The sequence below is a fragment of the Megalops cyprinoides genome, chromosome 5 (genome assembly GCF_013368585.1).
Source record: "Megalops cyprinoides isolate fMegCyp1 chromosome 5, fMegCyp1.pri, whole genome shotgun sequence".
NCBI lineage: Eukaryota > Metazoa > Chordata > Actinopteri > Elopiformes > Megalopidae > Megalops > Megalops cyprinoides.
The window spans coordinates 27,770,180-27,785,821 of NC_050587.1; the positions used below are offsets into that span (position 1 = coordinate 27,770,180).

General features: G+C 39.9%; 1 protein-coding gene across 1 annotated transcript in view; it reads right to left on the minus strand.

The window, feature by feature from the left end:
- Positions 1–15,147: 15,147 nt before the first annotated feature.
- LOC118777718 (putative cytochrome P450 120) overlaps positions 15,148–15,642 on the minus strand; it is a 48,214-nt gene continuing 47,719 nt past the window's right edge. The window contains exon 11 of the mRNA XM_036528833.1: positions 15,148–15,330. Within this exon, the coding sequence (XP_036384726.1) occupies positions 15,148–15,330 (183 nt within the window). The remainder of the gene's footprint in view (positions 15,331–15,642) is intronic.

Here is a 15,642-nt window from a genome sequence, read left to right on the forward strand (position 1 = left end):
CCTGGCCTCTCTGAATCGGTGCAAAGGTCTAAACCTTGGTTTGAATGGGTTTGGACAGTTTCCATTGTTGTTTGCTGTGCAACTACACATATAACTGATCTACTCGGTATAAAAGTTTGAAGGACTGTCGGGAAACATTTAAGGCACAAAGCTCAAAATACAACTAGTCATGGTTTGTTAAACATTTCCTGCGAGCATCTAAGATGTGAAGGTAATGTGTCCCTAGAGATGGCTCTCCTGTGCAAGTCTGTAGAGGATTTGAGATTGGATATGGGGCACTGTGGGACTATGGGATTTGTTACCTCCTCTGCCAAAGTGGAGGTAACAAGGGCAAAACTGATTTGACAAGTAAACGCATTACAGAGGAAATACCACATGAAGCTTTCAGAAAGCCTGATCAGCACATGTCCTCGATTGGATTACATAAAGAAAGGTAACACCCGCTAACACGACACCAGTGCTAATCCCTGCCCATGAAATGGGGAATTTCACAAAGGCAGTAGTATGAAGTAGTAAGAATACCCCCCTCCCTTGGAGAAGTGTTTGTGTCTGGGTTAACACTCCCCCAGATATTTTTTTTCTCACTGTGAGAACAAAAATTCTGAAAACAATACATTCTTGTGAATTTGTAAGTCTTTTATCCTTTCCACCCACTAAATACTAATAATACTACATCAACTGCTTTCATCTGAAGAATGAAACCCTGCCATCAAATCAGACAAAAGTCACTATGACTGGTTACATTTTTATATAGTGACAATGTGGGCATGAACAAGGGAGCATAGCAGATAATTTGCATGACAAGGAGAATATTGTTAGATATTGTTCAAAATATTCCAATTCAAAGGAAAAATTAGGTAGGTAGGTAGGTAATCGCACCTGGAAAAAACACCTTTGTGTCCCCTCTGTGATTGCACTGTTTACAAATCACTTCATTTAGCTACATTTACATTTACATTTTTTCAATTGAAAGCCACTTACAAGTGAAGCAGAGCACAACACAACCAAAAGCCACACAAGGAGTCTCAATAATAGAAGTGCTGCTATTATGTTCAAAAGAGGACCATATTTTAGCCGAATTAAGTTATATCACCTCTGATTAGGCTCCCAGGTGGCTGTGGGTCTTAAAACATCTTGCTTCGTATTAGCTGAATACAGCTATTATCCATAATCACTATATCGCTAGCTATTACATGCACACATGCATGCATGCACACAAACATACAGATCTAAGAATTTGCAGCTGCACTGCAGTCTACATATTGCATCAATATTCTTTTGTATTAATCATTGTGATTTCTCTATTTCAGTTACTCCATTATCATTCCTAGTTTTAATCACTTTCATCATGTGTATATTTATCTATATTTTAAATACAGGAAAATGTTTTCCATTGCTTTGGGGCTGCATCAGACCACCTCACCGTGGTGCATTTTCATGTCTTGTTTGTACAAGTTTCTGCTGTTGTAATTTCCCCTCAGTTTCAGTTATGTTTTCTTGATCCTGACCCTGATTTTTAAGACTTAATTCCACACACAATAACTAGTCAATGGTAATACATAATGATGAATGTCATGAAGGAGAAAAAAGATCACATCTGTTCAATTTCTCCTGTGTTCTCAAGTGCATCAAGGTGTATATACAGTATAATCAATTGAATGGCTAATCTAAGGCAGCAAGATATCCAAATTCTCCATGTGAGTATAAAGTGCAAGACAGAATAATGAAGCTATGCAGGCTGTCAGGTTCATTATTTATTGTTGATGAACCTCATCAAGTTTACAAGATGATTAATATGTTATGTCTGATAATTCTTTTAGGACCAGCATGATAAATAGATTCTTGACATTAATGATTTCAAGTATTATTTTCAGCCCATGGCTATATTTGAGGATATATTGACGTTTACCCTTTCTGTGGAATTTTTGTTGCTGTACAGTTTATTTCAATGTGTTTTTGTGCTACCCAACCGGTTTTGACCATTTTTGGAGAGCCGGTCACTGTGCTTCCTGCCCTTGGACAGAGGCAGTCTTGCTTGTTGTCAGTGAGTTTAACTTCCTAGACTAAGCACACAGCAAGGACAAAACCAAAGGCCAAGAATAACTGCCACATGAATATGTATTCTCATGTATGCCTCATTAAGTCCACTCAAATTAGCATACGCCCCACAAAACTGAAAGGATGGATATACAGTGCTGGCCAAAAGTATTGGCACCCCTGCAATTCTGTCAGATAATGCTCAATTTCTCCCAGAAAATGATTGCAATTACAAATGTTTTGGTAGTAATATCTTCATTTATTTTGCTTGCAATGAAAAAACACAAAAGACAATGAAAAAAAAATTAAATCAATTATCATTTTACACAAAACTCCAAAAATGGACCGGACAAAAGTATTGGCACCCTCAGCCTAATACTTGGTAGCACAACCTTTGGACAAAATAACTGCGAACAACCGCTTCCAGTATCCATCAATGAGTTTCTTACAATGCTCTGCTGGAATTTTAGACCATTCTTCTTTGGCAAACTGCTCCAGCTCCCTGAGATTTGAAGGGTGCCTTCTCCAAACTGCCATTTTCAGATCTCTCCACAAGTGTTCTATGGGATTCAGGTCTGGACTCATTGCTGGCCACTTTAGAAGTCTCCAGTGCTTTCCCTCAAACCATTTTCTAGTGCTTTTTGAAGTGTGCTTTGGGTCATTGTCCTGCTGGAAGACCCATGACCTCTGAGGGAGACCCAGCTTTCTCACACTGGGCCCTACATTACGCTGCAAAATTTGTTGGTAGTCTTCAGACTTCATAATGCCATGCACACGGTCAAGCAGTCCAGTGCCAGAGGCAGCAAAGCAACCCCAAAACATCAGGGAACCTCCGCCATGTTTGACTGTGGGGACCGTGTTCTTTTCTTTGAAGGCCTCGTTTTTTTTCCTGTAAACTCTATGTTGATGCCTTTTCCCAAAAAGCTCTACTTTTGTCTCATCTGACCAGAGAACATTCTTCCAAAATGTTTTTGGCTTTCTCAGGTAAGTTTTAGCAAACTCCAGCCTGGCTTTTTTATGTCTCTGGGTCAGAAGTGGAGTCTTCCTGGGTATCCTACCATAGAGTCCCTTTTCATTCAGACACCGACGGATAGTACGGGTTGACACTGTTGTACCCTCGGACTGCAGGACAGCTTGAACTTGTCTGGATGTTAGTCGAGGTTCTTTATCCACCATCCGCACAATCTTTCGTTGAAATCTCTCGTCAATTTTTCTTTTCCGTCCACATCTAGGGAGGTTAGCCACAGTGCCATGGGCTTTAAACCTATTGATGACACTGCGCACGGTAGACACAGGAACATTCAGGTCTTTGGAGATGGACTTGTAGCCTTGAGATTGCCCATGCTTCCTCACAATTTTGCTTCTCAAGTCCTCAGACAGTTCTTTGGTCTTCTTTCTTTTCTCCATACTCAATGTGGTACACACAAGGACACAGGACAGAGGTTGAGTCAACTTTAATCCATTTTAACTGGCTGCAAGTGTGATTTAGTGATTGCCACCACCTGTTATGTGTCACAGGTAAGTAACAGGTGCTGTTAATTACACAAATTAGAGAAGCATCACATGATTTTTCAAAGGGTGCCAATACTTTTGTCCGGCCCATTTTTGGAGTTTTGTGTAAATTGATACTTGATTTGACTTTTTTTTTCTTTCTCTTTTGTGTTTTTTTATTGCAAGCAAAATAAATGAAGATATTACTACCAAAACATTTGTAATTGCAATCATTTTCTGGGAGAAATTGAGCATTATCTGACAGAATTGCAGGGGTGCCAATACTTTTGGCCAGCACTGTACATACAACTGAAAAACTAATTCAATGGATACACTAAACTAACAATTTATCAAAATCCAGTATGCGAATGTAATGCGCATGGAAAAACACTGACAGCATATGATAGTATTGTGCCTTGTGACTTTTCATGTTTATGATCTATTCAGATAAATTCACATTTGACATTTGCAGGGTATAGAAATTTTATTTGTTTGTTTGATTTCTTGGGGTACTATACAAAACTGACCACCTGACCTACGAATCTGGAACAATGTCACTAAATGCATATAATACCTTCGCAAACCAGCAACATTGTGTGAGCAACTTCAACCCAAAGCCTGCTCCTGATTGACAGATTTGTGGAACATGTTGGATCTGAGGCATAGAACCAGGTTACCAAGTAACCAACTGTTCTGTTTCACTTCAGTTAACACACCACACCACTGCGTCACCAGAAAGCTAGCTATGACAGGCAGCAACATATACATACATAAAAGAGGATGTTGCTGATATACAGTTGTTTTACATGGTATGCATCTAGTATACAGCTGTGTGGTTATGTCATACCGAATTCCTAAGGGTGTGGTTAATTTCATATCCTAAACAATCACTCTGATAGAAGGCTGATCTGGTGGTTATTGCATGTTACTTGAATAGAATTTTTAACATCTGTATCTGAAAAATATATTAAATTACATATTAAATTATTCAATTACGTGAAAAATACATTACAACGCATTCAGGATGATGGTGAAAACAAAGAAATATCTAAATTACCCACGTGTCTTTCAAACCAGAAAATATCAGGTTTCATGTCGTCACTGCTAGCGAGTCTGTGACTTCCCCTGTGGCCAGAAAACAGGAACAAATCGTGCTTGTATTATGGTGTTTTTTTAAACTGAATTTACATATGCCACATGCTGATAATCGAACCCGTTTATTCCACCTAGTTTCAAGTGGCTCGAGACTGGTGAATACTAATTTGTGGGACTGTCACTGAGCGATCGTGCGCAAAGGTTTTCTCCACATGTCCCTGTAGCATCAGAGATGTCTGTCAATACAACCCACACGCTGAGAAATTTAATGAGAGCTGGGTAGCCATAGAGTAGACATACAATTCAGCTTATAAATAAACCTATTGGCTGGTGCTGTCCGCAAGCAGGTGATGTGATGCGTGAAGGCATTCATTCTGTTTGTTTCTTTGTTTCATAAACCAGCTGGTTTATCATTCTATTTAAAATGACATCGATTTGGTATTTGTCACCACGATGACCATTTATTTTCGTCAAACATCAGCGCCTTTATTGAGTCTTTTTCATAGAATAGATAAAGGACGCTGAGTATTTCTATACTTTAAAAAGCATTTTGGAAAAAAAAAAGATAACCACGTGATTCGCAGCAAAACATTCAATGAAATAGTCATCGAGAAACGCCTTGACTTTTTAATCAGCGGAAAACTCCCGTCATCCAAAAAAGTTTCAGAATGTCGTGCTGTGAACGAATGCCGTTGCTGACTAGATGAATAGGCTTGTACTTAATAGTCTTTTGATGATGCATAGGCTGTTTTTATTGACAAATTTCAAACTGATTTCTTTTTTTTTTACACATAATGTTTTCATGAATACAATGCATGCGTGTCTTTATCAGTCTCAATATGCATAACTGTACACATCTCGACATTTGGCCATCTGTGAAATTAAGGCACTAGCTTACTGAAATAGTCTCATAGCTTGCTGAAAATCTGATACATATTACCTTAAAAACACAAAACTTTCTTTATCTTTGTTCCAGTATTGGTGTGTTGATGGACACACACATGGACACTCATGAGTGCATAAGAGATCACTTTCCATATTCAAGATTTCAAACTGTGTTCAGAGTCAAAGGGAAGAATCACCGGTAATGATAAAAACATGGACATAAAAATATAACAACTCAAGAAGTGTGAAAACACTTTTGCCAAATGTTATCCTTAGAGGGCTTCTCTGTACAACGACCTGTTTATTGTTTATTCATACAGTCGATATGATGCCCTCTCACAGGCCTAGCAGGGAAAATGGAAAACGGGCAAACGGCCAGCACCCCTTGTGTGAGCTCTTTGCTGTGACTGACCCACAGGACAGGGTAGTGTGGTTAGAACTGTGAATGACTTGGGATTGTTAGTTTGTTTTGAGTGCAATGGAAAAAAAAATATCATCTGACGAAAGATTAAATGAGGGCAATTCCAGGCCAACTATCTGGGCATTAAAAGAGCTCTAACATTTGTAGAGGCCTTTACTGAAAATGGACCTGGGTTTATCAGACAGTTTCCCAAGAATCATAAGAAAGGAAGTTTTATGGCAATAAAATGTAGTCTTAATGGCTCATCCCAAAATCTTATGCCATCAATGCTAGACCATTACTCCAGTAAATGTTTATAATGCCATGGGTCAAACATAGAGACACAGGGTATAATTATGTATGTCCTTGATATGAACCTATGTGAGTTTGAATCTATATCTCTCTGCTGTCATGGTAACAGCCCAGCCAAGGCCACTGAACTGGTGCATTACACAGAGTCAATTTCACTGTTTTGTCTAATAAAAGCATTGTTACAATATCTTGTATAAGAAGTGTGTTTAGATGAATCCGTAATACATCACCTTATTTTCCTCTTTTGAGTAGAGTACAGCTTGTTTCCAGGCAACGGTTGCTTTAGGAAACTGAAAGTCTGAGACTAGTCTTTGCTCTTAAGTAATACATAGCAGGAAACCTCTAGCACACTGACTTTTAATCCCAACCTGTCATCACAGCCCCACAAGCGTGTCCTCCTGTGTGGGATGACTCACTGCCACTGCAGCAGATTGAAACCCATCTGTTGAGAGTATCTGGCCCACCTGACTCCCCAGATTGTAACGTCATGTGGCGCGGTTTCAGAGTCGCATACAAGTGGATGCCATGGAACCGTGCTCTCAAGATGAGCCATCAGTCTGTGAGAAGTGCCAATTTGTCATGGAAGATTTAACATGATTAACAAAACCAAAAGAATGTGTAATTTATGCATGAATGGACTGATTTGTTGCTATTGCCATTGGTTCTGTTCTTAGCTCATTTGTTTTAAAGCCATAAAGAATAAATGGATAACAAGCAAGAGACAATCTCTTTAATAGTCAGAACATCTGGGACACAAAAGAAATACTATCACAATGCTCATTACATATAGACTGTAGATGCGTTCAAAAATATAAAATGAGCTTGCACAACATTCCTGTCGTTGCCTATTAATAAGACAGAAACAGTAGTGTGAACAGCAAGGTCTGAACCCTTTTTAATTGCATTGTTAAGTCTCAGTTTAGTAGGGCTGTTTTGAAAAGGGTCTAAGTTCCAGTACCACATGCTCATATATGAATATTATGTACATTTCTGACAGTTACGCTTTTAATATAGGTATTTCTTGTTCTAAGAGTTACTGTCCTTTATTTGCAAATCATCTGTGGTCCTTCACATAGCAATGTTCCAGTAGGAAAAAAAAAAAAAAACAAGGAAGCCAACTTTTTCCCTCATCATCACAAGGGGATGGTATGTGCGTGCAAAGAAGTTGGGTCCTTGAGTCATTATTCATTATGCATTATATCATCCATAATTTATTACAATGTGTCATAAATATGTTCATAATGGGTGATCTGCAGGTGCTTCATAGGAAATCTTACCAATGCTTTGCTACATTCAGTAGCCATAGGACAAGATCCCTTCTGATAACCTTTAGATTGATTATTATTATTATTTCTTACACAGTAGCTGACATCACTTTAAAGAAGATACCATTTCATATCACACATTTCAAACCGGCAGAGTTGGCAGGGGAAAAACGAATACAAAAACCTAGTATATAAAACCTTGCCGAGGTCTAATGCGGCGTTTCTCTGTAAATAATAAAAAAGAGATACTCATAAAGAGAAGGCTGCAATCAGAGTTAAAAGGTTAAATGCATGCACATATATGTATGAGCCGAGACTTCCCATAGTCACTGTTACACTAAATATTCAGCAGTGAATGCAGATGAATAATTCTCTCTCTGCTACGCAAAAGGGTATAGGCCTTTGTGACCAAAGCAGCCCTGCCATGTTTGCTTTGGCTGTTGAATGAAGGCAATGGCAATCAGAATCAAACACTGTGCTTGGGTTGCACTGGCAGATTGACAATAATGACTAAAACATGGAGGGGATTTGCTTGATTGTCATGACACAAATTGCACAGTGCACTGCTGAAAAAGGAAAACAGAACACCAAGGCCATTAATTCCTTTATCTCCAGATACTACGGTAAAAGTGTTTGTGAGGTACCCAATATCGGAGTATGGGGTAATCATGCACTCAAAATGTGATAGAATGACAAAAATGTTTAAAAAATGTTTAAAAAAGGCCATGTCATCATGACACCTTTAATTTTTAAATATTTCATGCCATGAATTCTAAATATCAAAGTTGGTTAATATCTTTAGACTTGATTCTTTTTTAATTGGGCAACAAGTATAAATTATTTTACAGTTCTAGACATATGGTGAAAATGTTGCAAGTCAAGTCCATCCATTTCTTTGCAGTCAAATCTTTGACTCACTATTTATCTGGCACTATTTTGCTTTACATTGTCCTAATACCCTTTCTGCAGCTTTCTCTGTGATTAGGAACTGTAGTAGGTAGGCAACATTGATCTATCAAGGCATTGGTATAAAGCAGTCCTGTTACAGATATGTATTCCTGTTCTAATCTGCACGTCCAAGTCTAAATTTTTCCGAATTTATATACATGGAGTATACATGGAAATACATCAGGACAATAACAGAATGGTACTTTAACGCCTTCAGATAATTTTTAAAAACATAAATCCACATTCCTGGTCTATGCATTCTAAAACAGGGACTAAATTATAGAATGTGATTAAATGTAAACATTATGCGAAAGCACGTAATGGTTCCTGAGGCATGTTTTGCATGTCCCATGTGTGCACAGGTGACGTGCTACTTGTATCAGTTACATATTACTCACATGAACGTGTGTTCGAGTCTGAGCCGGAGACACTTTTTAAAGGTCTTTGCCTTCATTCTCCATTAACATAATCTCTTGCAGATTATATTTGATATGAATATCGCAGCGACGGATCATCTGTGACTGAAGTCCCAAAACAGTAAGAGGCTGCGGCGTCTCCGAGTTGCTTGAGCTAACAGCGACGGTTGATTGAGGAGACAGGAGGATGCAGAGGCTCCTGGGATGAAAAATTGCACAATTAAAGGGATGTTCACGGTGTCCCAGTGAGTAATGGCATTGAGTAATGGGCTGCACCCTGGCAGCACTTATTGTCCAAGGAGTCAGGCATGGCCGCAAATAGAACATGGAGAGGAAGGAGGAAGAACTTGGTCACTCTGTGAGTGCAGTGAGAGAGAGCTCTGTCTGGAGATACTCAACAGTCCCCTCCCCCACCTTCTGCCACTGACCTTAAAGACCTACCTGACAAAACATAAGCACAGATGCTGTGGTGAATACAAAATATTTCTGCATCCGCTCAAATTTTTTTTTATATATGAGTATCAAATGCAGGAGTTTAGTGGTGCTATGTGTGTTTTTTCCTAACTTTTCTACTATTTTTTAGAGCTCCTTTATTTTCTCTCAGGTCCAGGAGAAAGAGGGGCATATTTGCCTCCTACTTCCAGAGGAAGAGTGTTGGGGATGGGAGGTCATGATCTGGGATGTTTTCACTTTTTTACACCCAAGTGAGTCTTGGATTGCCTTGATTTAATACATGTAAATAGCTGTTTATGCAGTACCCCAGTCTCCCAAATGGGATTTTCCCACTGTCTTTTATACAATCCCAATAAACTTTGTGGGCTTATAATGTTACTGTTATGCTGATGGAGAACTAATACAAAAATGACTGGTATCTACTGTAGTGAGAGAGAACCGGGTGCCTTTTAGCTCTCTTTGAGTCATGATGATGCACTGAATAACATGCCAAGGACACTGTGTAACATAATAATATGACCAGGAAAAAATGGGAAACGGAATTATCTTCCATGCATGACAAGGTGGCTGCGAAAAAGGTTTTGTTTCCCTTACATAATTTCATCTACTGCAGATTTTAAAGTGGAAGGTGGTATGTTCTGGAGGAAACAAGAATGCAGTTTGCTGTGCTGTGTGAAGGGTTGAATCAGGTGTTGTGATTGAAATGGGTTGCACAGGGTAAAACCATTTAGAAAGCTGAGACCCAGCAATTCTGAGTTCTGATGAATATTCAAAATATGGCCTTTATTACCACCGATTATTTTGTGAAGTAGATGTGAGGATAAGATTCAGTGCTACACTTAGTCTATAACCTTCACCTGAATCCCAAAACTATGTCTGCTATGTGGCTAAAATGTCATTTTTTGATTAAACAAAATACATTACTTGATAATTAGCAGCATATAATTACTATACTATTTCTATTGTTATTGTGACTATTCTTGACTCAGACTATTCTTAGTCTTTCTTACTTATTCTTACTCTTATTCATGCTTGCGGAGCTCACCAGGTGCCAACACTTACCCGGGGTAAACCGTTGCTCCTTCACGGTGATCCTCTTCTCTCTCTCTCTCTCTCTCTCCCCCTCCATCCCTCCCTCCCTCCGCCTTCTCTCTATTCAAGGTCGCGAGGCTGCCCGAAGCAGTGCTTTAGTGTTATGATGGTTCCATAGCTGCACAGGAAGCCAATTGAATCTTTGGTAATGGAATTGACCTGGCCCTCAGGGCTCTGCTGTGCCGTGTTTCCTGCCTGTCCAACCAGCTGCGGCTCGTTCAGCAAGGGTTTTTATTATTTTATTATTTATTTATTTTTTTTTATTTTTGCATTGTACCGTGCAAGTTAATTTAGTAAGTGCAGCTGACTCTATAAACAAGCAGGCAAGTGTGACGTGGTATGACAGAGTCAGTTCTCTCCGAACCCTTCCACCCCTATCCCATCTCCAGCTCTAGTCAATACCCCTTTGTGCACAAGCCCCTATCAGCCATGACAAGCAAAGCACACCACCACAATACCAGGCAAGCTGATGCTGTGAAGCTGATCCTAGGTCCAGCTTTCAGAGACTGAAAAACTAAAAATGGATGTTGAGTAAACAGCATGCATCCAAATGGAAGGAAAGTAAAACAAAACAGGTTAATTTTTCTGCAATACTAATCTTATTGTGGAAGAACAAAGTCAAAATGCATATTATGTAGCCTAGTTTTTCTTTGAAGCAAAACTGAGTGGCAATCATGTCCGTTTCACTATGTCACATCAAGAGTAAAGACCGAATAAGGTGTTGGAAATACTTCGTAGATACCTCTGCATCAACAAGGAAGGCTCTCCAAAGATTCGCATGCCATCAATGAGTCACAGGCATGTCACATGAACCACACACAGTTTTTTTTTACACTCCTGGCTGCCTGAGCAGATGGAGTGTGGTGTAAAAATGACCTGTTCCTTACACCTAACTGGAGAACTCCACAACCACTCCTTCCAATGTTTGGAACTCAATATGGTTGTTTTGACCAAGAACACATGGATATATAATTACCCAGGATGGCACACATGAGTGTCTTTTAGAGACAATACAGGCTGTAACAGGACAAAGCGGAGCACTTAGCAGCCTGTCCACATATTTGCTTAGCTTGCCTGGCCAGGGTGCATCCTGGTCCATTTTCCTTGTAAGGTTTCCATATGAATGACAGCCCTCAAGGGCTGAATGGCCGGGGGCTTTTGATTACTCGGATGTTCTAATTAGTGATGGCCATTAAAAGAGGGACATCCCTTTGTAGTGACATCTGGTTCACTATCAATGTCCTGTATCAGAGGGAGGGGTGAGGAGGTGGGGAGGCTTGCGCACCAAGCGAAAGCAGTAAACAAAACAAGCTGGGGCGGAGGGGGTAGGGAGTGGAGGCGAGAGCTTCCTGTACCGCTCTGACAGGACCGCAAACTGGAAGGTCATGGCAGGAAACGGGATCTTATGACGCTCACATGTGCGCCTTTCTGGCAGGAAGAAAAAAAAAAAAAACATGAACTGCACTGCCCTTTTGCGGGGGCTTCTCTGCAGAGCTGCCTCCACTCTGTGCATAAGAGTGGGTGCGCTGAAGCTCCATCTCGTGAAAAGCACTCGCTGTTTTATTCACAAATCCACACAGATGCAGGATAAATCAGTGCACGAGGGCTTCTGCACAGCTAATGTTTGTGATTGCTTTAAAGGGGGAAAAAAAAAAAGTAAAAAAAAAAAGCAAAGAGCGGGTGAGGGTACAGCATGTAACTTCAATGCAGAAGACGGCACTGTGGGATGACTCATGCATTAGTCACTTTTCACAAAACAAGCGATTATTTCTGAGACCTTCGTTACTCTGGCTACGTGAGGTGGGTATGAAAAGTGTATGCATGTGCTGTGGTTGAATCTCCCTGCTGCACACCAGTTCTGCAGCAGCAGAGATGATCCAGACCTACAAAGAATAACAGTTTACGGTGCTGAGCAATCACCTCTTTTCAACTGTTCATCATGATCCAGGACAATGTACAATGCATTTCACTTACTGGACATTTAGGTATGTCAGATTTGTAAGTACCTTACAGAAGGGTACAGAATTACCTGGGATTCAAACTTGACAGCTTCCAGTATGTGGACTCAGTGCCTCAATAGCTGCTTGTGTGGTGTGTCAGTGATAGACACCATGTACCATGAAAGAGGCTGATGCATGCTTTCATTCACATTGTCCAAGCAATACATCATGATGCACCATGCACAACAAATAGCAGAAATAGCCATTAACTTACTGTCGCAGGCCTACTTACAAGCACACTGTGGGCAGGGTCAGCGTTCTGCGTGACTGTGTTGCTATTGTGGGAACTTATGCTAACAACTGGGAGATAAACATGCATGGAGAAGGGAACACGGCATAAGGAAACAACTGGAATTGACAGATGTAATATAATGTCTGTTTTTTTTTTTCAGGAAACCCCAAGCGTTGGCCTGCAGATGAAGTGTGGGCAGTGCTTTTGATTTAGGCAGCTGGAAGCATTCAGTGTGTTGTCATGAGCCATAGCTCTGCAGGTTGGCGGTCATGCAATGGTAATGCAGACCGGCTTTGCTAGGTCAACCAGCTTTGGCCCCAGCTAAAAATTCAGCCTTGTTCTACCTCTGCAGTGGAAAAAGTGGTGCGTATGTCTTAAGGCTATTGCCTGCTAGTTTAATACAGTATGTTATGAGTTTGGACAGAGCAGGGCATTATGTCCCAAAGATTCAGTGCAGGGAAAAATTGGGTATGATCCTTTGCTTGGCTTCTGGCAGGGCAGCAAAGCAGTGTCTAGCACATCAGAGAAACTAATCAAGGATTGTGCGAGGCATCACTCACAATGCAGCGATGCCACACAAAGCGCTCAAATTGCAGGTATTTCTTTTTCATATAACGATAAGAAGGCAGTCAGAATTCATTGAAACGAGATCAAAAGATGTTTTATCTTGTCGAGACATGGAATGAAACTGCATTACTGCTGGTTGGCAGCCGGACAGAGCCGGTCCTCTTAGAGGAGCTGAGGGGAAACTGTTTGTGAAGCCATCTTTATTGTCAAGCTGGAATTCATTTGGAGAGCACTTACGCAGGGTAATGACGTATGATGTAGCCCATTCTGCTCATGCTCAACTCTTGACATTGTTGATTTCCATTTCCAAATACATATAGTGCTGACTTTAAAATACCATTTGTTGATGACGAGGAACAGCATATGTAATAAAGTGGAGGGGAATATGGGTATACATTAATATTGGGAATTTGATGAAAGATTCTTAAAGTAGTGCTTCGATGCACTTTGAAGAGCACTTGAAAAACAAGCAAGGAAATGAGTTTACTGATTTTAGAAAAGACTCTGAGCGCAGGAATGAGAGCTCAAGAATGAGGTGAACAGTGTGCTTTTTATTTTAATATATCTTTGGCATTTGTCAGCAGGTAGTTTTAAACAAAAGGCCAGTAAATTATTTGAAATAAAACATACAGCACATTGTTATTTTTGAGGACAAGTAGCAACAGCAACAGCATTAGGCCACTCAGCAGACACCCGTAACCAGACTGACTAATGCAGGAATGGATTACTACAGTAACTAAAGTACACACAACTTGGAACATCTAGAATAAAATGTTACATTCACATAAAATTTAGAACTACAACCTTCATGCAAGTAGTTTACACCCATGTTACAAATGAATAGGGGAGTACATGCTAAGATTAAAGGGTCAGTGTGAGTTGAAAATAGCAAAGCAAAGTAGCAGGAGAGAAGTGAGAAGGGCAGAGGATGATACAGGGAGTAGATTTCTGCATTACTTGAATAGGACATAGTCAAATAGTAAAGGGTATTACAGTAATCAAGATGAGTGCAGACAAATCCCAGACAATGAGCTCTGGAGAAATCATTGCTGGAGGCACATTATCATTACACATATTACTTAATATTTGTAGTAACAATGATAAATCTACTTAAATTAAAGAATATTATATCCATCAAATAACAGTTTCACAACATCAAAATTCTCAAACATCACCACACACACACAGTATTGCATGCTGTAAGAGACCTTATTGTTTTTAAATCATTTAAATCAATCAAGTTTTATCAGAAAGGTTAAGTAAGGTTTTATCAGAAAGGTTAAGTAATTCTTTAAATGCATATATAAAAATGTTTAACAAAACAGCATGCTCAATATACAATACATTACATTATTCTGCAGTATATGCTACAGCAATGCGTTTGTTTACAAACATGAACATTTTAAGATTCCTGTCATCTTAATCATCACAGATTATGAATGATGAGAGATCTGAATGCTAATAACCAACCAGAAGAATGCGCAAGGCACTTCAATGTAGCTATGACTGTAGCTGTTGCTAAGCAATGCCGGTTGCTAAGTGAGTGTGAGAGCAGGCACATCGGGGGAGTCCTTGATGTGCTGCAGAAAATTGAGGGCATTCCTTGACATTTGGATTGCTGGATGCAACGGCACACTGCTGTTTGAACTGGTGTTTGAACTAAATTAATTCAAGCGTTTCTATAAACCGACAAACAGATTCCTATTAACAAAGAAACTTCATAATCTTCACAGTGCAGGTAATTTCACATCTACAGAGCTATATAATAAATTAATCTCATCTTAATCTGTTCTGACAGTACACAACTCTGTGACTAAAAGGAACAAACTATATCTGTGCAATTATTTAGTGCAAGTAACTCTACAGTTTTTGGAATATTTGTTACTAGGTAACCTAAAAGGGTCATTTAAGAGTAAATAAAGCCAGTAGACCACCAGCCACCTCATACTGGCCTTCAATCATTGTCCTGTCTCGCTGACGCCCCCTCTGTTTGTTGTGAGGTACTGCAGTCCAGTGATTTGAAGCTGACCATGGGGGGCACAATGGGCCGGGAGACAGGCAGCCACTTGTACTGTAGGTTCTGTGAGGTGGGGCTGAGGTCCCAGTCATAGTGCTGCAGCAAGAACCCACACGCCACCTATGGAGGGACAAGATGGAGGACAGATCATACGTTTGGTTGGCAGTAGGGAGTAGCACTTAGGGCCCTGGGCACTTCATCATTAATTAAATAACAGGTTGTACTGTTGTCTAACTCTACCTGCCCTGAAATGCATCAGTAGCAAACTGAACTGTAACTGAGTCTCAAAAAAAAAAACAGCAGTATGAACACTTATATTTAGTGAAGCATACCACAATCTTAGGCCTTATGTGTTCTACTGTCCAGGTAGACCACTGAGGCTCTAATAGAAGAATTTAAGTAATCATGCAAACCATGTTACCAAAGTTTTTC